This window comes from Rhinatrema bivittatum, chromosome 18, assembly GCF_901001135.1.
Source record: "Rhinatrema bivittatum chromosome 18, aRhiBiv1.1, whole genome shotgun sequence".
Classification (NCBI taxonomy): Eukaryota; Metazoa; Chordata; class Amphibia; order Gymnophiona; family Rhinatrematidae; genus Rhinatrema; species Rhinatrema bivittatum.
The window spans coordinates 53,855,433-53,876,568 of NC_042632.1; the positions used below are offsets into that span (position 1 = coordinate 53,855,433).

Consider the following 21,136-nt stretch of genomic DNA (forward strand, 5'->3'; position numbering starts at 1 on the left):
TTTTGAGCGAGAATTCTCGCCTTGAAGTTTTTGACAGGCTCCTGGAAGCTTGTCAGACCTGATCTCCTTATGCACTAATTCCTGAATTTTCAGCCTTTCCTTCAGGCCCAGAAGGAACCTGCTCTTCTTTCCACAGGCTATGAAATAACTCAGGGGTGTGCCAGACATGAACCAGGGAAAGGAGCAGCCCCATCAGACCAGATCCCCCATGTTTCATCAGCAGTTGCTCGTTAGGCAGTTTCCTGCTAATTTAATTGGAGGCTTCTGAAGAACTCAGAACACCATTTTGTCATGGACAGTGGAAGCTCACTGGCTGTGGGGCTGAAGCTTGGCACTGGTTGGACTATAGGCAGTTTAATACAATTGATTCAATGACACCTGTTGTAGAATAATATTTGGATACCCAGGCAAGTTTAAATCTCTGTGCCAAAAATGAAAGAACTTGTGTTTTTATGCTCTTAGTAACATTGCTGTATTTTCGGAGATCCTTCATATACTATGGAATTTGCAATCCCTCACACACAAAAAATGAATACAGTAAATAGTTTCCAAGCTGACAGCATCTAGAAACATTTCCAATTCAAAGTGGGAGTTGTTGCTTGCATGGGATGTACCCAGTTTTTGTTTAAACTTTTGATGCCATGTGTAATTGGTAGCATTAGTTCGATTAATCATAACATGATGGCACTATTTGGGAAAAGGAGCTATTTAATTATTCTTTTCTGCCTGGCTGAATATTCAGCATTTTTGCTTCCTGACATTGCTTAAGACAAACTTATGCTTTCCTTGGTTCTTTTGCTCTCGTTAACCTAACCCGCTGATTTGAAGATGCAGCTTGCAGGGAATATGAAGCAGGCACTCTGCTATTAATTAACCCCTGCTAGGTGAACGAGTTCTGATGCTGGAGGCTTTGATCCTGGCACCAGATCTGTGGGTTCAAAAAATGTTGGATCGGACCAGGCTCAGAGGGAATGAGACTTTCTTCCAGGACAGGAAAGGATGCAAAAAATACACTTTCCCACTCTATGATCATCTCGCTGTCTCCCCATTTGAAACTTCAATGCTCCTTTCTGGACCTTCCTCACAACGCCTCTTCTTTCTCAAACCCCTAACCCTGGGATTCACAAAGGAAGTCTCACACAATTGTTTAAGGTTCCAACTTGTATATTTAATCTTCTGGGAGTACCAGCAGTAAAACACCAAACAATATCGGAGTCACAAGATCCAAACTGCAAAAATGCAAGCAGATGCAAACGTTTTTTATACTAGCCACACCATTACAGTTCTAGAAGCTCTGGTAAGCAGAACAAATCAAACAAAACCTCCTGCTTGACCCAATAATAAACAAGATATTACTCACCGTTAGCCCCGAGTTCATCTGCATAGCATTATTCCTAATTTTCATAATTCTCCCTAGGGCTCTTAATTAGCAACTTGGCTTCTGTGTCTAAGGACCGTTGCCTTAGCACCTCAGTGTCCATAGAAAGAGAGGCCCTGCTGGAATCCAACAGGCCTTAAGGGACATCCCCAGAACCCAGGACTGGTCCTTGTCTTTTAGATTCCCCTCTTAGAACTTCTCCAAGGAACTTCCTCCCCACTCAGCAGGGACCATAACTCCTCTAAAGATGATAAGCTGCAGAACCATCCACCCCGAAAGAAAAATGGTGCGGGTGAAGTATAACAAAGGAATACTTAGAGTCTCCAAATTTAGACCAGGACAACAATTATAACAAAAATAATCAACAAAAATAGAAAGGAACCACCATGGAATATGGTGGTTCATATTGTTCGTTCTCTTCAAATACCATGCATAATCTCTTGTTCCATCCCTCCTGTTACCATGTTACAAACAGTTACCATGTTATAATGTAAAATAAGCAAGTCATGCCTTATTTGTTTTAGTTACATGCAAACCGATGTGATATCTCGATCGAATGTCGGTATATAAAAACAATAAATAAATAAATAAATAAATGTGGCAATATGCATTGGATGCCTATTAAGAACATAAGACTTGCCATACTGGGTCAGACCAAAGGTCCATCAAGCCCAATATCCTGTCTCCAACAGTGGCCAATCCAGGTCACAAGTACTTGGCAGGATCCTTCTAAGTCCACCTTAACAATGGTCATGCACTTTTCTTCCAGGAACTTGACAAACCATTTTTAAACTTTGCTACACTGAACAGCTTTCACCACATCTTCTGGCAACAAATTCTAGAGTTTAATTATTTAAAAAAATGTTCTATTATTTGTCTTAAATGTTTCATCTACTAACTTCATTGAATGTTCTATGAACTTTTTGAAAAGTAAACAACCGATTTGCGTTTACTTGTTCACCCATTATTTTATAGACCTCTATCATATCTCCCCTCAGCCGTCTCTTCTCCAAGCTGAAGAGTCCTAACCTCTTTGGCCTTTCCTTATAGGGGAATTGTTCCATCCATTTTATCATTTTTCTTTCCCTTCTCTTTCCCTTTTCTAACTATGCTATATCTTTTTTGAAATGCAGTGATCAGAGCTGCGCACAATAATCGAGGTGTAGTTGCACCATAGAGCGATTCAGAGGCATTATGATATTCTCTGTTTTATTCTCTATTCCTTTCCTAATAATCCCCAGCATTCTATTGGCTTTCTTGGCTACTGCTGCACTCTTTCAACATATTATCCATGATGATGCCTAGATCCTTTTCCTGGGTGGTGACTCCCAATGTAAAACCTTGCATTGTGTAGCTATAATTTGGGTTGCTCTTCCCTAATTGCATCACTTTCTACTTGCCCACATTAAAAGTCATCTGCCATTTGGATGCCCAATCTCCCAATCTCACAAAGTCCTCTTGCAATTTATTACAATTCTTTTGTGATTTAACTGAATAATTTTGTATCATCAGCAAAATGTAATCACCTCACTCATTGTTCCTATCTGTAGGTCATTTATAAATATGTTAAAAAGCAGAGGTTCCAATGCAGATCCCTGGGGCACTCCACTGTTCATTTTTCTCCATTGAGAAAATTGATCATTTAGCCTTACAATCTCTCTCTCTCTTTTTTTTTTTTTTTTTTTACCAGTTCTCAATGCACAATAGAACATTGCCTCCATGACTTTTAATTTCTTCAAGAGTCTTTCATGAGGTACTTTGTTAAACACTTTCTGGAAATCCAGATACACTATATCAACTGGCTCACCTTTAGCCACATGTTTATTCATGCCTTTTAAAAAAATGTAGCAGATTGGTGAGGCAAGACTTCCCTTGGCTAAATCAATGTTGCCTTTGTCCTATTAAACTATTCCTATATATATGTTCAGTAATTTTGTTCTTTATAATAGTTTCAACATTTTTCCTAGTACTGATGTCAGGCTCACTGGTCTGTGGTTTCCCAGATCAACCCTGGAACCCTTTTTAAAAACTGGTGTTACATTGGCCACCCTCCAATCTTCAGGTACCATAGCTGATTTTAATGATAGCTTACAGATTACTAACAATGGGTCCACAATTTCATTTTTCATTCTTTCAGCACTCTGGGATGTATACCATCTGGTCCAGGTGATTTGCTACTCTTTAGTTTCATTGAGATTTGTTTCAGTTCATCTGAATCATCAACTTTAAATATCACTTCTGGCATGGATAAGGACTGAAGCAAAGAATTCTTTTAATCTCTCTCCTCCTTTAGCACCCCTTTTACCTCCTAATGGTCCAAATAACTCCCTTGCAGGCTTTTTCTTTCAAATGTAGCTGAAAAAGATTTTATTATGAGTTTTTGCCTCCACAGCAAGCTTATTTTTAAATTCTGTCTTTGCCTTCAAATTCTGCTTTTCATCTAACTTGCCAGAGCTTATGCTGTTTCCTGTTTTCTTCATTCGGACCCAGTTTCCTTTTTTTTTATTGATAACATTCTTGATGATGGAACTAACCAGCAGCTGGGTATGTCTGGCTGGTTGCAAGCACAGTAAGAATTAAAAGTTCTAATGGAAATGCTAAGCACTAGGGCAATAAGGAAAATCCAGCTGTGGATGTGTAGCCTTATGTGGTTTTAACAGCAGTAAGAATAATCAATTTTTCTAATCAGATATCCTGAAAATCACTCCAGTGGGGGTTGGGATAAAGGGAGGACTAATGAATAGCATAAGGGAATATTTCTCCACAGAAAAGGGAATAGTATCCTGTTGAAGGTGGTAGAGGCAGAAACACTACAAGAATTCAAGAAAGTCTGGGATAAGCACAGGATGCTTAGTGAGGAGTAAATCCCAGGGAAAGCACTAGGGATGTGCATTTGTTTTAAATTAATGGCATATCCAATCCAAAAAGGCCATTTTTGGTTCTTTGCAAATAAAACAAAATTAAGAGGGCCTTGGCTGAAAATACCTGAAAATTCTCAGGTATTTTCGGTTCATTAAAAAAAAAAAAAAAAAAAAAAAGTCTCCCTGGCATTTATATGAACCAAGAGGATCAGAATTGCAGCTCTCTCTTTCTTTAGCTAGGAGACTTCTCATTCAAACAAAATATGCCAACACCTTCTTTGCATTTTCTCCTTACATCATTTGAATGGGGCCTGAAGACTTCTAGCCCTCATTCCATCCAAGTCCCCTTCAAGCATGAATTGCCAACATGTGACGCTGCCTTGGCTTTACCTTGTGGTTTTAATTTTTTTGTTGCCCACTGACATTTTTTTTGGTCTAACTCTATTTTGAGAAAGATTTCTTTCTGTAGGAGGTTTGATAGGTTTGAGTAACTTTAAACTTCCTGTTCAGTGAATTCTGTTTAGAGGGAATGGCTGATTGGATGAGTCCTAGAATGAGCTGCTTCAGCTCCTGCAACTTTTATTTTCTGCTGAACCACTTATTATTCACCCTGCACTGACCATTTATTGCAAATCTTTCTGTCATAACAAATGAACGATGTCTTAGGAGCCCCTGTTGGAACAATTTAGAACTGAGTCGCCTCATTTCCTGTTCTCTCATGTCTGTATTATTTATACTTGTCATTCTCCAATTAACTTAGATTCACATTCAAAGCATTTTTTCCGGCTTGGCAAACCTCAAATCTTCAATTTCCCCATTGTTCTGCGTGGATAAGTTCTAACCGAGTAAAACTTACTCAGATAAAATAAAGAGTTGGTGTTGGAGGAATTCCGAGGCGGGGCTTAAATTTAGGAAGATTGCAGGGATATGTAGCACTGTCCAGATGAAGGCATCTGATTGTGCTGGAAGGCTGTCCTAATGTTATCCAGGTAACTATGACCTATGCCTGCTATATTCATCGGAAATCATAGCCAATTTTGTTCTGGATGACTTTCCAGCTCTCCAACTTACTCAATATGGACCTCTTGTCAGAAATGTGCTGGGAGATAAGAGGACTTTGTTCTTTGAAGTAGGGCACTTTTTATTTTCCGGAAGTGGATTTAAGCCTTTGGTGTCCAACCACTCCTGCTCGTTGCAGAGAATTCCCTTGGCACTCATTGCAGAGGTAAGGGATTAAGTGTAAGCCCAGCACAGGCTGCAGTTCAGTGTGTGCTAAATAGTTTTAGCTTGCACTAAAACCATTTCAGAATGCGTTGAATTGCTATAGTGCACCAAAACTATTTAGCAGATGCTAAAATCAAATGAAACAAAATGCAAAACAAACCAAAAATGAACCTCCACACTTTGTCATGTCAGTAAAGGTTTTTCTCAGTTTGGTAGTTGGGAAAGCATTTTTTTGCCTTGCTAAGTAGCAACAAAATACATCATTAGACTCCACTCCCATGGAATTGAACAAACAGTGTACATAAGAGATGTGCCGCTTCCTTATGCATGGCAGTTTTGTTGAAGCAAACCTTTTTTTTTTTTTTGTTATTTTCAAAATAAAATGCATGGGAGAGGAAAGACCAGAGATGGTAACAATCCTCATTCCTTCCAGTATCGCCTTGCCAGCATCCTGACTCAGCAGTACAATGACGTAATACAGCATTGCAATGCCAGGCTGCGGTGAAAGCGAACACAACGTTGATGTGGCATTATACTCACTGCTTATGGCAAAAATGATGAACAGGGCCCAGCATTACTATGTTTGGCAATGGTGAAAATGATAATTTAATGCCACAGTGATAAATGAGGTACTGACCAACTACAGGGAAAATGCTGAATCATGAGGCGTGTTGGATTTGTCGTCACAGCTATAATCAGAAGGTGATCCTTGAAAAAAACCAAACCAAAAACCTTCTGCAGTGTGTGATGAAACTGTCTGCCTTTAAGCCTTTGAGTCATAGGCCTAGGAAGCCCTCTCCTTGGAATGGAGGACAGTGGTTTTTAAATTCTCCTGCAGCAATGTGGAGTATAAGAGGAAGAAGGGTCTGCAAAGACTGAATGTTGTGACATTAATTGAATGAAAAATATCAGAGGTTAGAAGTGGAACAGAGAACCCAATATCCCAGGCATTCTTATTTACTGCACTATTCACCGCCACAAAACTAACCCAGGAGTGAAACTCCCAGCCTGGGAGAGATTATTTACAGCACAGACTACTTATTATCGGCCACTTGAGACTTCTATTATAATAAAGGCATGAAGGCAGAAGACAGCATCAGTACAAATATGCCAGTCTTAATCTGCTGTCATGTGACCTCGATGGGCTTTAGATAGAAGCATTCTTGGCATGAAGCTGTAATTATGTACTACCCTCTTCTGCAACCCCCTACTTTTATAACTGCACACTGAACATTATTTTACTCAAAATTTCAAAAGATATTGTAAACTGAACTGGACTCACATCTTATCTGATCACAGCGGAGGCTATAGTTACTCCAGGTTTATTGTGCACTTGTCTCTTCTTTACTGCATGCTTAGGAGAGAAAGAGCACGCCTTACACAGGCTGGCCCAGGCTACTTTTATCTTCAATAATCTACGTTGTGGGTGACTCAAGGCACTTGCCCATAACTCATAGCCATGCCTGGTTCATTATAGCATCATGTTAAACCCCTGAGGGTACACAGTGCTGGGTTTGGCCTCCAAGGAAAATATTTTAGGGCTCCAAATTCATCAGAACTGTACATAATTCTAGGCCCTCTGGGTCCATAACTCTCCTTTGGGATTTATCTCTAATATATACTTTTATGTCACTCATATACATCAAGTAAAACTTCCTTGTGTTTTTATTTAAGAAGTAGAAATGTATAATTCTTGTGAGATACAGTATCTGTTGCTTATAGCTCACAGCAAAGACTATAAAAGTTAAGTTGTTTTTTTTTCAAAATATGATGCATGTACATTTTTCAAGGATATTTGCATCAACAGAATGAATGATTCAACCAAAGACAATAAACCTTTTTCATGGACTCTTGGCACCCTGTATTAGCTGAAGAGTCCCTTTTTAACACTATGAAACATCCCATCATGATAAACAGGCATTCCCTTAGTTTCAAGGCAATCAAGCCCCACAGCAGTTGAGGGCAGGTGAAGAGTCAAGGATATCAAAGCAGGATCTGAATAACTGGGTGTTATGAGTCTATCAGTTCTTCATTTGTTCCAATAACTAATTTGAAAATAAAAAAAAAAATTCTGACATGCTAGGGGAGGAGTCAAGATGGCGGTGCAAGCTTGACATGGCTCTCAACGCTGTTCTCTGAGTTTCTTCATACCTGTTTTTCTTGGTTAAGATGCCTGCAAAGAGAAAGGCAAGGGTGAGAGTGTTTCCCTCCGTGATCTCTCCCCTTCCAGGCTAGCGATATATTGCGGAGTTCACATCTCCCATGTCCTCCATAGTGCGGGTATCGAGCCCCATTGGTGAAGCCGTGAGAGGAGCTACGTTTTCACCCGGGGAAGTTTCACTTAGCCTGCCAGACGGTCGGCCAGCGCTGCCTATTCCTTCACAGAAAGTCGCTGTTCTGTCCTGGGTGCACAGTGATCTCACCGCTGGTTCCCGTATCAAGAGGTTGCAGGCATTACTCCTGCTTTGGCAAGATTATTGGCATAGAGGCCTGTGCTGTAACTAAGAGTGACTCCTTGGAATTAGCTCCAATGGGGCCATCAGTGCTAGTTCAACAAGAGGGTGAATCCACATCAGGCTTATTTTATTTTATTTTTTTTTAATTTTATCAAACCAGCGGTGATGACGCTTGATGCCACTTGGTTGCTAATTTGTCTCATTCCTTTGTCGTCCATTCTCAAAATGTGCAGGCTGTCTCTCAAAGATTGGATTTGGTGATACAAGATCATCGGTGTATATTTCAGGAGCATTAGGAGATAATTCTTGTTACTGAGAAGGAAGTACAAGATGTTATTATCCATTGAGAATATGGAAAACTAGATACGTCACCTGAACTTGATATTGACCAATGTTCCAAGGGTCTCAAGAGAATTTCCTCGATTAACTTTATGGAAGTATTTTGTGGATATTTCACAGATTCCCTCTGACCAGATTCCAACTCTCAATAAGGTTTATTTTCTACCTTATAAGCCTTGAACTGATCAGCTGAGTCCATCTCAACCTCCTTTGAATTTAGGAAATTTGTATACATTTTTGGAGCCTTCTACAAGTGAAATTATTGAGAGAGCTACATTAATTGTTTCTTTCATATATGATCCAGATTTAAGCTTTGTAATGAAAAAATATTTCCAACATATGAATGGGAATTTCCTAGGTGACCTAGTCAGCATCTATCCAGACCTGGCTAAGGTCACATAGGAAAGAAGGAAGGGGTTCCTTGGAGTCCAAGCTCTTGGCACATCCTTCCTTCTCAGATTTCCTGCCAAATGTGTAGTGAAGTTAAAAGCAGACTCTTGCTGCACCCGTCTGAAAGAAAGAGGATAAGGCTATGCGCAAAGGAACCACCAGGGGGCGCCAAGCAATCGCAGCGCACCACCTGCTCTGAAATTCCTCCCGACTGTAGAGGGGAAGTGAATCTGGACTCACTCAGAAGAGACTAAGAGGAAAGAAAGCATCCGTGCTACAAAGAGGGAGCTGTAGCCTTCCGAGACTCCGCTATCGTCTTGTGCAGGACAGGAACAGCCTCAGAGGGAAGGGGGTTCTCGCGAATGCCTGTGAGTAACTATGTGCTAAATGTTTAAGATCTGCTCTATCCATTGATTTTTATTGTTTAAACGAACCTCTATTTGCAATTAACAAGCTCCACCTTAACCTCTCCCAGGAGGGAGAAAACATTGGGAAGTGGTGCGGTAGTAAAAAAATGAAGGGGTGGAGGGGACAGAGTGTCCAGTTTTCAGGCGAGGGGGAGGAGAGAAGGGTTGCCCCGGAGCCCACTGGAGCTGTGGGAGGAAAGAGATGCAGAGCAGAGGGTAAGCTACGGTCTGAACTTATTCTGGATAAACTTGGAGGCTGCTTATTACATGCTGACGATTTCTTGGGAAATGGACAGAGAGCGGTCCATCCAACATCCCTTCTGCTGGGGCACTGTAGGTGGTGGAGAAAGGACAGGAGTTCATACTTAGGGGTACAGTCTCCAGCATTTCAGTGAAAAGTGATGTCCCAGAATGAAGTCAGGTCTACTTCTAACAATCAATAAAACAAGCATTATCAGACCACCGATACCAGGCTGGAACCGATGCAAGAGAGCAGTCTTGTCTGGCGACATTTGCTGCTACAGCACCACTTGTTTCATCCTTTTTATGGGAAATACAAGCAGGTCAGGTAATGAGAAATTGAAAGAATTCCTTTGGCTCTGCCATTCCAGGAGGGAGAGTTAAGTTGGTCAGCAATGCTCCTTAAGTCAGCTAACCCGAGAAAGATGTGGCAGGCGGCTTGCTCAGTAGCAGGGTGGCGAGTTCAGAGTTAGTTGGATGGTGCTAGAATTACACTTCCACAAAAATCTTTCAGAATTATTGTTTTGCTTTTAAAGGAGCAGCAGGAGTGTGTCATTTGTAGACTGTTGCCATTAATAACTGTATGTTCATCTAGTGTGAAGGATTGTTATTGAAATATTTTAAAAAGACAAAAAGCAGAAAAGCAGAATATAAGTCAAATAAAACATAATATAAGTAATAAGGGTTGATATTCTGACTAGTCAGCTGAGATTTACTAGTGTCTGGAGTACTTCTGATTTTATGCAAGAAGCACATCACCTTGATATATGCTTTATGGTGGCAGACTTTGGGGAATGTACAAATCCGCATGTCCAGAAAGCATTAACTTGCGTGCTTTCCTAAGGCAAAAGGGATGTTCCTTTTTATTTGAGATATTCAGCTCAATGCGTCTCTCTTCTACTGGCTAATTGGATGGAGATTATACGGAAGATCGCTAGTAATATACCTTGAAATATTATAAAACCATTTTAATGGTTCCGAAATATATCCAGAAGGTTGCAGTATTTGTTGGTGTGCAAGGAAATCGGATTGGATCTTTCAGCTCTGCTCTTGAGGATTCAGAGGCAGTCTTGTGAGTTACTCAATCAGCAAAAGTACCAAAAATGTCCTTTTGAGTTCCACAGAGAGAGAAAAACCCATTTGGTGCTGACCCAGTTTAACTAGTTTGCCCTGATGTCTTCTTCCTGATTGGTTGTCGGAAGAGCAGTGTCTTTGCAGGGTAGAAGTGAAGTCTGTGTGGGTAATGCTTAAACAGCAAATGATCTGCGCAGCAGTGCTGGAGTGGGAGTAGTATGTCCCCCATAGGCTGGAGTAGCCAGCTTTCTCCTACCTACCCTGCTGACCAAAGCAGGAAGTGAGGAGGGGTTTGCCGAAGGTCTGTCATGTTGGGTTTGGGACTGGGTTGACAGTGTAGAAATGAAAGGACCAACTGACCAGTGTGCAGACGAGAGCTTTCTTTAAGCCGGACTAGCACCGTACATTTGTGACCAGTTGGCCAGAGTTCTTTCCCCCATCATGAGGCCAGCACTGGCATGAAAATCTGGAAAGTTGCTAACAGATGCATGATGTCAGTCCAGTTCAAATTCTCCCCTACAACCGGTGTGCAAACCTTTTATTTCTGTGCCTCCAGGTGGACTAACCCACCACTTCTTTCTCCAAATTGTTGCCATTCAGAGCTGGAAGAAAAGGCCCAGGAGATGGACGAAGGTGTCCTGTTCCCTGCTTTGAAAATGTTCCTTATTGCAGATCAGGCTGTCATCTGCCCATCTCATGAAACAAATCAGACAATTGGGGAGAGATTTAGACAAGCTGTCAGCAGGGAGGGCAGGCATAAGAAAAGGTAGCAGCAGGAAGAGGAGGGATAAAGAGTTATCAGGGTGGAAGAAGAGAGACAAGAATTTGGAGAAGACGGTGGACTGACGGGCAGAACATTAGTCGTTCATCTACCATCCCTTCTGCAGGCTCCAAACTTAGGACCTGATTCACTAAGGGTTTTCCCCTGGCTCTTCGTTGCATAATTTTATTTTAAAGATTTTAGCTTTCCTGTAGGAGACTTCTGAAACAGCGTATCGGCATAATTAGATAAAAGGTGAGTACCATCTTTCATTTTTGTTTTCCATCCTTAGCCTGGGGTGACTTTTAACGGCTTGAGGTGTTCTGAACGAGTCCCATTCCTAAAGCAGAGATGCAGTAAAACCATTAGAGGAAGAAAGCATCAGAGAAAACTTGCACGAGCCAGGATGTGGAATGGTGTTTCAGGGTTAGGGGATTATAGGTACAGCAGAGATTGTTTTCCCCCACTTTGCCAGGGAAGCAGAGGGGGCTGTAAGGCTGAAGTGCAATGAAATGGTGGCAGTAAGAATGTAGATAAAATACTTAGAGAAAAAAGGAACCAAAAAATCAAACGCCCTGAGGCAGGAGAAAGATGCTCACAGCCCAACTCTTAGAGGACTATTCTGAAAGTCCCTGTTCTTTTCATTGATATTGTTTCTCTGTGTTTAGAGTTATTGGGCCAATCATGTTATAAAACAAGACCGAGGAGGTCCAAGCCTGTCGGCAGAAGTAAAAGCAGGAACAGTAAAAGCAGGGAAATAACAAATCAAAACTGCATCGGAGATAGACAAGACATTTGCAATTTTTCTGTAGTAATGGGTTGGAGACTGGGGTAAAGCCGGACACTGTATCTGCTGATTGTGGGGCTTTTAGAGAGCTGTTTCTTTTCTTGGGAGTTGCATTTGATATATTTTTATTTCATACTACAAAGTGCAATAGAACAGGCTTGGGAGGAAGCCACAATGAATGGTGGCAGTGGTGCTGGTGGTGGAGAGATTATGTAAAATTACTGGAGCTCACCTCAGACCACTTCGTGGCCTTTTTTTTTTTTTGTGGCTAAGATCAAATCTAAGCTCTGAGCCATGAACTCAGGAAGGTCTGTTCCTGGTCTTCTGATGGACACTGAAGACCAAGATTCATTCCTGCCACTCAAAACTGTTCAGACCCTGGCCAAAACAAAGGATAACAGACCCAAAAAAAAGGTGAGCAATGATTAAAGGAGGCCGAGGTTGCTCAATCTTTACAGAGCAGTGGATGACACATATTCAGCTGGCATGCGGAAATTGGAGATGCTCTAGTGTGCAAAGGGAGAAGTAGCAAGGTCAACCTGCTGGAAATAGACAGCTTTGGTGTACACCCAGATTACACATAGATGGAGCTACCTACACAAAAACATAAGAAATGCCGTGCTGGATCAGAGCAAGGTCCATCAAGCCAGTGTCCTGCTCTGCCAGTGACCAGCTTGGGTCAAAGAACCTAACAGATTCCAAAAATGTGATCTATTTCTTGCTCCTTATTCCCAGGGATAGCAATGGCTTTCTCTAGTCTACCTGGCTAAAAATGTGGGATGGACTTTTCCTCTAGGAACTTTTAAACCCCACTATGCTCGTCGCCTTGATCACGTCCTCTGCCAACAGATTCTACAATTTGATTGTACACTCAGTGAAAAGAACTTTGTACTATGGGGCAGATTTTAAAAGCCTTGCGCGCGTAAATCCAGCTGGATTTACACGCGCAGGGGTTTTGTGCGCCGGCGCGCGCAAAGCTTCAGGATGCGCCGCAACATTTAGGGCATTCTGGGGGCGTGGCTGATGTTTCCGAACCAGCCCCCGGGCCGGGAAATGGTGCACCGGCATCTGGCCGGCGCGCGCAAGTTACGCCTGCCTTGGGCAGGCGTAGCTTTCTGAACAAAGGTGGGGGGGGGGATTTAGTTAGGGCTGGGAGGTGGGTTAGGTAGGGGAAGGGAGGGGACGGTGGGGGGGGGGGCCGGAAAAAAAGTTCCCTCCGAGGCCGCTCGGATTTCGGAGCAACCTCGGAGGGAACGAAGGCAGGCTGCTCAGCTCGGCACGCGCAGGTTGCACAATTGTGCACCCCCCTGCGCGCGCCGACCCTGGATTTTATGACATGCGCGCGGCAGCGCGTGCATGTTATAAAATCGGGCATAGATTTGTTCTCGCCAGGTTGCGCAAACAAATTTACACCCGCGTATAACTTTAAAAATCTACCCCTATGTGTTTTAAATCTGCTGGATGCTACTTTCAGAGTGTCCCCTTGTTTTAGTATTATTTGAAAGGGTAAATAATCATCGCCTAATTACCTGTTTCACCCTTCTCATATCTTTAAAAAATTCTATCATGTCTCATCACAATCATCTCTTTTACGAGCAGAAGAGCCCCAGCCTGAGTAGCCTCTCATCGTAGGGGAGATCTTCCAATCACTTCATCATTTTGTTGCCCCCTCTGCACCCTTTTTGGTCTTTCTTGAGATGGGGTGAGCAGAACTGCACACAGTACTCAAGATGTGGTGTCACTATGGATTGATATAGAGGCAATATAGTTTCAGTTTTATTCTCCATTCCTTTTCAGATCATTCCTAACATTCCATTTGCTTTTTTGACCACTGCCATACACTGAGCTGAGAATTTCAAAATATTGTCTACAAAGACTGCAAAATCCTCTTTGTGTACCTTGTACTTTGGTTAGGATGCTTTTCCCCTACACGTGCATCATTTTGCACTTGTCCACATTATGTTTCATATTTGCCATTCAGATGCTCAGCTCCCCAGTCTTGCAGGATCCTTCTGCAGTTCCTCACAGTCCTCTGTTGTTTTAACAGCTTTGAACACTGCAACTCTGAGCACCTCATTCATTGTTCCATTTTGTAGATCATTGATGAATATGTTGTTAAATGCCACAGGTTCCATTACAGATCCCTGTGGTACTCCACTAATGATCTTTCTCCATTTAGAAAACTGACCATTTAGCCCTCCCCTCTGTTTCCTCTCTATAAACCAATTAGCAATCCACAATGGGGCACTGCCTCCTGTTTACATGACTTTAATTTCCTAAGGAATCGCTAATGGGACACTTTGTCAAAAGCCCTCTGAAATCTAAATATACTATATCACCTGGCTCTCCTTTATCTACATGTTACCTCTGGAAATGGTAAGAACTAGTGCATCTGTCAATTAAATTCAAGAAATAAAATTAGGGTAAAAAAAGATTGTGTACTGAAAATTACTGTTGGGTGTCAACATTTTAGAGGTAATTTTCAGTAGATTACCTATATGCATAGGTTTGACTTGAAAATGTGTGGGTAGTTGCATGGACACCTGTTCTTAAGCAAATTTAATTTACTGCAAGAATACTTACATGCAAACTCATGATAATTGCAAATATGCACACAGATGGTTTCCCATTCCGACTCCACCCAGACTCCATCCCCCTCAATTCCTCTTGCTAGTACATGGAAGAGTGTGTGGCAAAATCTTGTTCTGCACATTCTCTTTCCCAGGCTATCTCCAGGAAATGTTTCAAAGAGCAAATTCATGTGCAGAAATGGGGTTTCTGCAACTTAATATGCACAATAATGCTGTGGCCTTTGCCAGCAAAGCACTGGTGTATTGCCAATCATCGAGGTGGTATAAGAATCAGAAGGGGACATACATGGTGACCTGGTTGTATAAAAAGGCTCTAAGAGAATTGTTATGATGCATTGAAAGCATTCTGTAGACTAAGAAAGTGAAACTTTCTAAATACATGCCTTTACAGTAAGGTGCTGCTATTAAGACGAGTGGGGTATGGTCTTAAAAATTAAAAGCACAGAATATGAATGTATATTGTGTGAAGCTGTGTCACTGTATATATATAGAAAGAGAGAGAGATGTATTTATATGAACTTCTTTCCTTTTTTAAACTGTTCTAGGGTGTGTAATTATCTGTAAGAAGCTGGACACATTGATTGGGCATTATAGTCTGTTTGGGAGGGCGCAGGACAGAACACCAACGGTTGGTGCAAGACATTAGTTGGTTCCCAAGGATTTGCTGCGCATTCTGACCAGTCTCTCTACTGAGGCATGGAATAGGAAAGTTGTTTGGAGCTTCATCTTGACCCCTTAACGTAGGGAAAGGAATGGGAGCAAGTCCCTGCCCAGACAGGGTCAAGGTTGCCCCTTCACCAGAGATGAAAGGAGGAGCGTAAAGAGTTGGGGGCCATCACTTAATGACAGAGCAGGAGAACATCATTCTTGGGGGCAGTCATAAAAAATCACTGCCAATACTTTGGAGAAAAAAAAAGTGTCCATCCAGGAGCTGTGTGGAGACCATTGCTTTCGGAGACATGACTGTGAGCTTATTTTCACCTGTCCAAACCTCTACTCTTCTTAAAGGCAATACCTGAAGGAGAGGAACTTGTAGCTGATAATTGCCAGAAGCAGCAACAAGTATGTCAAACACAAGAAAGAAGACAAATCTGGCTCCCTCAGGGAATACTTGACCCTTCTACTTCTCAAACCCCAGCGTATACTACAGAGAGAATTTGTCACCTACTACTACTTCTGTGACCTGGATTTATTCTGATGAAGTTTGAAGGACTGCAGGACCCTTTCTGGAGATAAACTGGTCTTTTCCTTGGAAAGCATTTGCAGAAATAATTTGGAATATACAGATACATAAAAGTGCTGTGGCTAATTATTTGCTGGAAATTGCTTTGAAACAGGGTTTGCAAAAAAACTGTACTGTAGCAGAATAAGTGGGAGCCCTGGAAGGAAGGAAAGCTTCAGCCACACAACTTTCCAGGCTGGGATTTTCACTAGACAGTGGGATAAACCCCTGGGCTGAACACAAGAAGAGGGACCCATTGCTTGCTTCCCATCGTTGGCTGAGCTCACCTGCTCTGGTGGAAAAAGCTGCAGTGTTTTGTGCTTTCTATTACTATGCAATCCACGTGCAATGTGAAGAGTGTGGAGAGGAAGCAAAGCTAAACAAGGTATGTTGCAGTACCTGGGGTTTTTTGTTTCAGGGGGTGTATGCCAGTACTGAGTACCAGCACCTCTTTCCTCCACCTGCCTGATTTGCCCTGTCTTTTTTTTTTTTTTTTTTAAACAAACCTTTCATCCTGCATGTGAATACCGGCACCTCCCCCCCCCCCCCAGATGTATAACACTATGCAGAACAAATTATTACAGTTAAAACATGGGGATGGTTTGCAGATAATTATTTTGTTTGTGCTGCCACACACCAAACCAAACTAAAAGCAGAGTTTTAAAGCATGGCAACATTTGCAAATGAGATTTTTGCATGCTAAGATAAAGTGCACAATCAGTGATTTTAGTATAGCAAATTTTTTATTTGAAAATTTGGCTATGCAAAATAGGCAATGAGCAGCATAATCATGTAAAGCTGCTCATTACCTTTACCTGTATTTGCATCGCTAAATAACACATGCAAAACGTGCAGATAAGCATTTTTATGCAAAACTTAACTACTTCTCAAGGAGGCGGCTTTTTTTTTTTTTTTTTTTACATTAAAGACTGTGATTTCATGCAAACTTTAACACCAGAAAATTAATGCAAACACAATTTGCATATCATTGTAAATGGGTCATTAACATGAGAAAAATGTGCAAGTTGATGGCCCAATTTCCACAATCTGCTCACAAGTTAGTACATCAGCCTCTAAAACTGAAATGTAAATCTTGTTTTCTTGTATTTCCACGTAGGCCACAGAAACAACGTGGGACAAATGGGAAGGAAAAGTCCTACTCTAACAGCCTCCTAAAATTGTGTTTTCACTGAGGCCCCAAAGGGGACAGGACAATGGCATGCAGAAGACATCGAATGAGAAGCAAAGGCTTATTCTAACAGGGATGGACATGGGAGGCTGTGGATCACATAATAGTTTGTTGGTATGGGACACTGTTATGTGTGAGTTTGAATGCCATAATTAAATTGCAATAATGAATGCCTGATCTGCTACGCGCTGTTTTGAAAGAACCACTCCCCAATGCCTTGGTGCACCCTCTAATTCTTAAGTGAACACTGAAGCCTAAGAAAGAGAAAATTCACTCACACCAGCCCTGACTCTGGTTGGCAAGTTATCTCGGGACGTTTGCTGCTGTTTGAGTTTTTTCTGTCTTTTGGGCTCCTCTCCCCCTGCACAAAGTCCAAAATGGGATCTGATGTCATCGTGAAAGGAGAGAGCACTCCAATTGCCCCTCCAGCGGAATTATGACCTTGAACGGCAGCACTATGGATGGGGTGGGCCCACTGATGGACAGGGATTCCTCCTTCCGTGTGTTAACTGGCTGCTTCCTCTCACTACTGATACTTTCTACCCTTCTAGGCAACACTTTGGTCTGTGCAGCTGTCATCCGATTTCGCCACCTGCGGTCCAAAGTCACCAATTTCTTTGTTATTTCCTTGGCTGTGTCTGATCTTCTGGTGGCCGTTTTGGTTATGCCATGGAAAGCAGTGGCTGAGATCGCAGGTTTCTGGCCTTTTGGTCCATTCTGTAATATTTGGGTGGCTTTTGACATTATGTGCTCAACAGCCTCTATCTTAAACCTCTGTGTCATCAGTGTGGACAGATACTGGGCCATCTCCAGTCCCTTCCGATATGAAAGGAAAATGACCCCCAGAGTAGCCTTTGTTATGGTTAGTGTGGCGTGGACCTTGTCTGTGCTAATTTCCTTCATTCCCGTGCAACTTAACTGGCACAAGGCGAAAACCACAAGCTTTCTAGATCTAAATGCTAGCTTCCAAGGTAGCACCATGGACAACTGCGATTCCAGCCTAAACAGGACCTATGCCATTTCGTCTTCTCTAATCAGCTTTTATATACCTGTGGCAATCATGATAGTAACCTACACGAGGATATACAGGATAGCGGCAAAGCAAATAAGACGCATCTCGGCCTTGGAAAGGGCAGCTGTGCACGCAAAGAACTGTCAGACTACTACTGGCAATGGCAACAGCATGGACCTCCAGCAACCAGAAAGCTCTTTTAAGATGTCTTTCAAAAGGGAAACTAAAGTTTTAAAGACTTTGTCAGTCATCATGGGGGTGTTTGTGTGCTGCTGGCTACCCTTTTTCATTCTGAACTGCATGGTGCCCTTCTGTGACTCTGGTTTAACATCCAGTGGAGCAGAGGTCTTTTGCATCAGTTCCACCACCTTTGACGTCTTTGTATGGTTTGGCTGGGCAAATTCCTCTTTGAATCCCATCATTTATGCTTTCAATGCCGATTTCCGCAAGGCCTTCTCAACCTTGCTAGGATGCTACAGGTTCTGCCCCACTTCTCACAATGCCATAGAGACCGTCAGCTTCAACAATAATGGGGCAGTTGTTTTTTCAAGCCACCACGAGCCCCAAGGATCCAGCCCAAAAGAGTGTAACCTGGTCTACCTAATCCCCCATGCCATTATCTGCCCAGAAGAAGACCTCCTGAAAAAGGAAGAAGAAGGGGGAGTGTCGAAAAGTTTGGAGAAGATGTCTCCAGCCCTCTCTGGGATCCTGGACTACGAAGTAGATGTATCTTTGGAAAAGATCAACCCCATCACGCACAATGGACAACACAAAACCTGAAGGGGAGCGCTGAACGTACATGACATCCAAATGAAAAATATCATAAAACGTCTTGGATACTGTGAGTGAGAACATGCAGCGAGAACGCAAATACTGTGTTACAAAAACACATTCCAGTACATTATGTGAGGGTATGCCTGTAGTCTTCAGGTAAAGATTACAAGCAGAGAGAGTATGCCTTCCCCTCTATAAATACTTGAAGAAAAAAGCTCATTTCTGTCTTTATGAACTGAACAGGGACAAGAACAATTAAACATGAAAACCTGGTAGGAAAAGTTAGATGGATTTAACTGACATTAAGTGAGTAAGTGCCAACCTATTCTGGGTAAGGTGTGATGGCATGAATGGGTAGGTACTCTAAATGCCTTGTACAACTGAGCCTTACAATGAGGATGGGTACTTTTAAGATTCTGGGCAGATAATGTTAATAGTGCTTTTATTTATTTATTGACTTAAATGGATATTTTTAATATGTTTATTACAGGTGTAACTATTTATCTTATTCAAAATAACTAAATTATAGTGCAAGGGTTCCACCATTGCTTCGTGACTAGTTGACTGGCAGCCCTTCTAATATAAAACACTACTACTATACGAGTCATAAGAACTAATTCTGCAGCACTTTAACCAATGATTGTGAATGAATATTCTATTACGATATAGTTAAAAAATATCAAAGACTGAAGGGCATCGAGATATAGTCGGCACATAAGCATTCTCCCATGTAGACCCCTTTACTCAACAGACTTGCTGTTGATTGACCGACTGACTGATGGGGCTGTGAAGGCTCCAGAGACCTAGAATGTTCTCTTAGGGAAAAAAACCCAAAACAAAGTAAAACAGGTTTTGCTGCTATTGTTTTCAGATTTGTCCACAATACACTGACGTTGCTCAAATTCTGATCTGTATGTACCTTAAATATGCATCCTACCCTGTGAGGATTCAATGCAGGATGGAGAAGTCTTGTAGCTTGTAAGCATTAGAATATAATGTTTATATGTGCATAGAATTATCTGCCTTCTCTGACTCTTCATACTTCAAGCCATGGCTATATTTTTTTTTCCAATAAACACAAAGTGATATAATTCAACAAGAATGTGTGGTACATATTGAAAGTCTTTCTGACCTCCGCCTTCGTACAGTGACACTAGTAGCCAGAGCTCATGTACTTATTTGTCTATCAGACACACAGAGTTATTGATTTAATAGAGCAGTGGTTCCCAACCCGGGGTCTGTGAGACCATCCCGGGGGTCCTGCAGAAGGGATGCAAGGAAGTTTATCTAGGGAGAACACGAGCGGGCTGCTGCTCCCTGTGATTAGCTGAGCTGCTGCCCCAGGCCAGGCCCATTACAGCCCTGAAAACCACCCCACATTGCTGCAGACAGGAGGAGGAGGGATACACTGGGGCCATTCACATCCCTCAGAAGCCTCAAGGTGTAACAGAGGTAGAGAAGAAAGGGGCCGATGGTGGCCGTCAGAAGCTTTGCTGCAGAGAGCAGAGGAAAGCTGGGTTCTCGAGCGGTGAGAAACATTTCCCACTGCTGCCACCTGCTCTGCCACCAGCCCGACAGAGACAGGCAAGGAGTGAGTAGAATGACTCAAAGGAAGAAAGGATGAAACAGGGCTGGGGAAAGAGAGGAAAGGAAGAATGAGGCAGGAAGGAAGAAATGGAGGACAAAGCTGGAGAGAGGAATCCAGGATTGACCTGGATAAGGAAGTGAGAGTGGATGGCAGCCTCTCAGGGGAGAGAAGGAGAGGACCCCCGGTATCAGGCTGGACAGAGATAGAGGACCACCGTGGTCCAGGAAGGAGGAAGGGAAAGATGATCTCCAGGGATGAAGGAGGATGAGACAAAGGCCAGATTTGGAAAGGACATTAAACAAAAGTTATTGAAGGGGACAGACAGACATGAAGCCTTTTTCCCTTTGCAAAGGAAGCTATTGATATGCTTTTCTAAAATCTGAATAATTTTGTGAGTGTCATTTTCTATACGTGTTTGTAAGAATCGTAAAACAAGAGCAGGCTAAAAGGAGGGGTCAGTTTTCAGGGAGGGTTAAGTTTTGAAACTTTCTGTGGGTTAACACCTTTTTATCTTTGTAAAAACATATTTTTGAAGATTGCTATTCCCTGCCACTGGGGGTAAAAGTTCCTGCGCAGTGACCAGCGGCTGAATCTACCTGCGGGGGTGGAAGGACACGCAGGGATTTAATTCTGAAATCCTCGGGCACACTTTCGCTTAGGTACTTTGCACCTATTTCCAAGCAGATGAAACATATGCAGGAACAGAAAGCACTGGCTGTCCCCCGCTGGCCCGAGTTTTGGAAAATGTGATTGCAGATCTGAGGGCACTGGTGCTGATTCTCTGCCAGGTCCAGGGGCGGATTGGCCTATCGGGTAGTCGGGCATCCCCGGTGGGCCGGTGGCG

General features: G+C 42.4%; 2 protein-coding genes across 4 annotated transcripts in view; one reads left to right on the top strand and one right to left on the bottom strand.

Annotated features, from left to right (window-relative positions):
* Positions 1–21,136, bottom strand: part of SFXN1 (sideroflexin 1) — a 267,010-nt gene that overhangs the window by 49,738 nt on the left and 196,136 nt on the right. The window lies entirely within an intron of this gene.
* DRD1 (dopamine receptor D1) lies at positions 8,902–19,800 on the top strand. Of its 3 annotated transcripts, none has more exons than XM_029583520.1 (3): positions 8,902–9,016; positions 15,053–16,114; positions 16,847–19,800. In XM_029583520.1, the coding sequence occupies exon 3, from the start codon at positions 17,355–17,357 to the stop codon at positions 18,708–18,710; it is 1,356 nt and encodes a 451-aa protein (XP_029439380.1). In that variant the 5' UTR covers positions 8,902–9,016; positions 15,053–16,114; positions 16,847–17,354; the 3' UTR covers positions 18,711–19,800. The 3 variants fall into 3 exon arrangements, with proteins under 3 accessions (XP_029439380.1, XP_029439382.1, XP_029439381.1); XM_029583521.1 differs by having other exon boundaries at positions 8,907–9,016; positions 15,516–16,114; XM_029583522.1 differs by lacking the exon at positions 15,053–16,114 and having other exon boundaries at positions 8,903–9,016.

What these genes read in the sequence shown, in the direction of transcription:
- DRD1 (XM_029583520.1), top strand. Translation starts at nt 17,355, where the DNA reads ATGACCTTGAACGGCAGCACTATGGATGGGGTGGGCCCACTGATGGAC.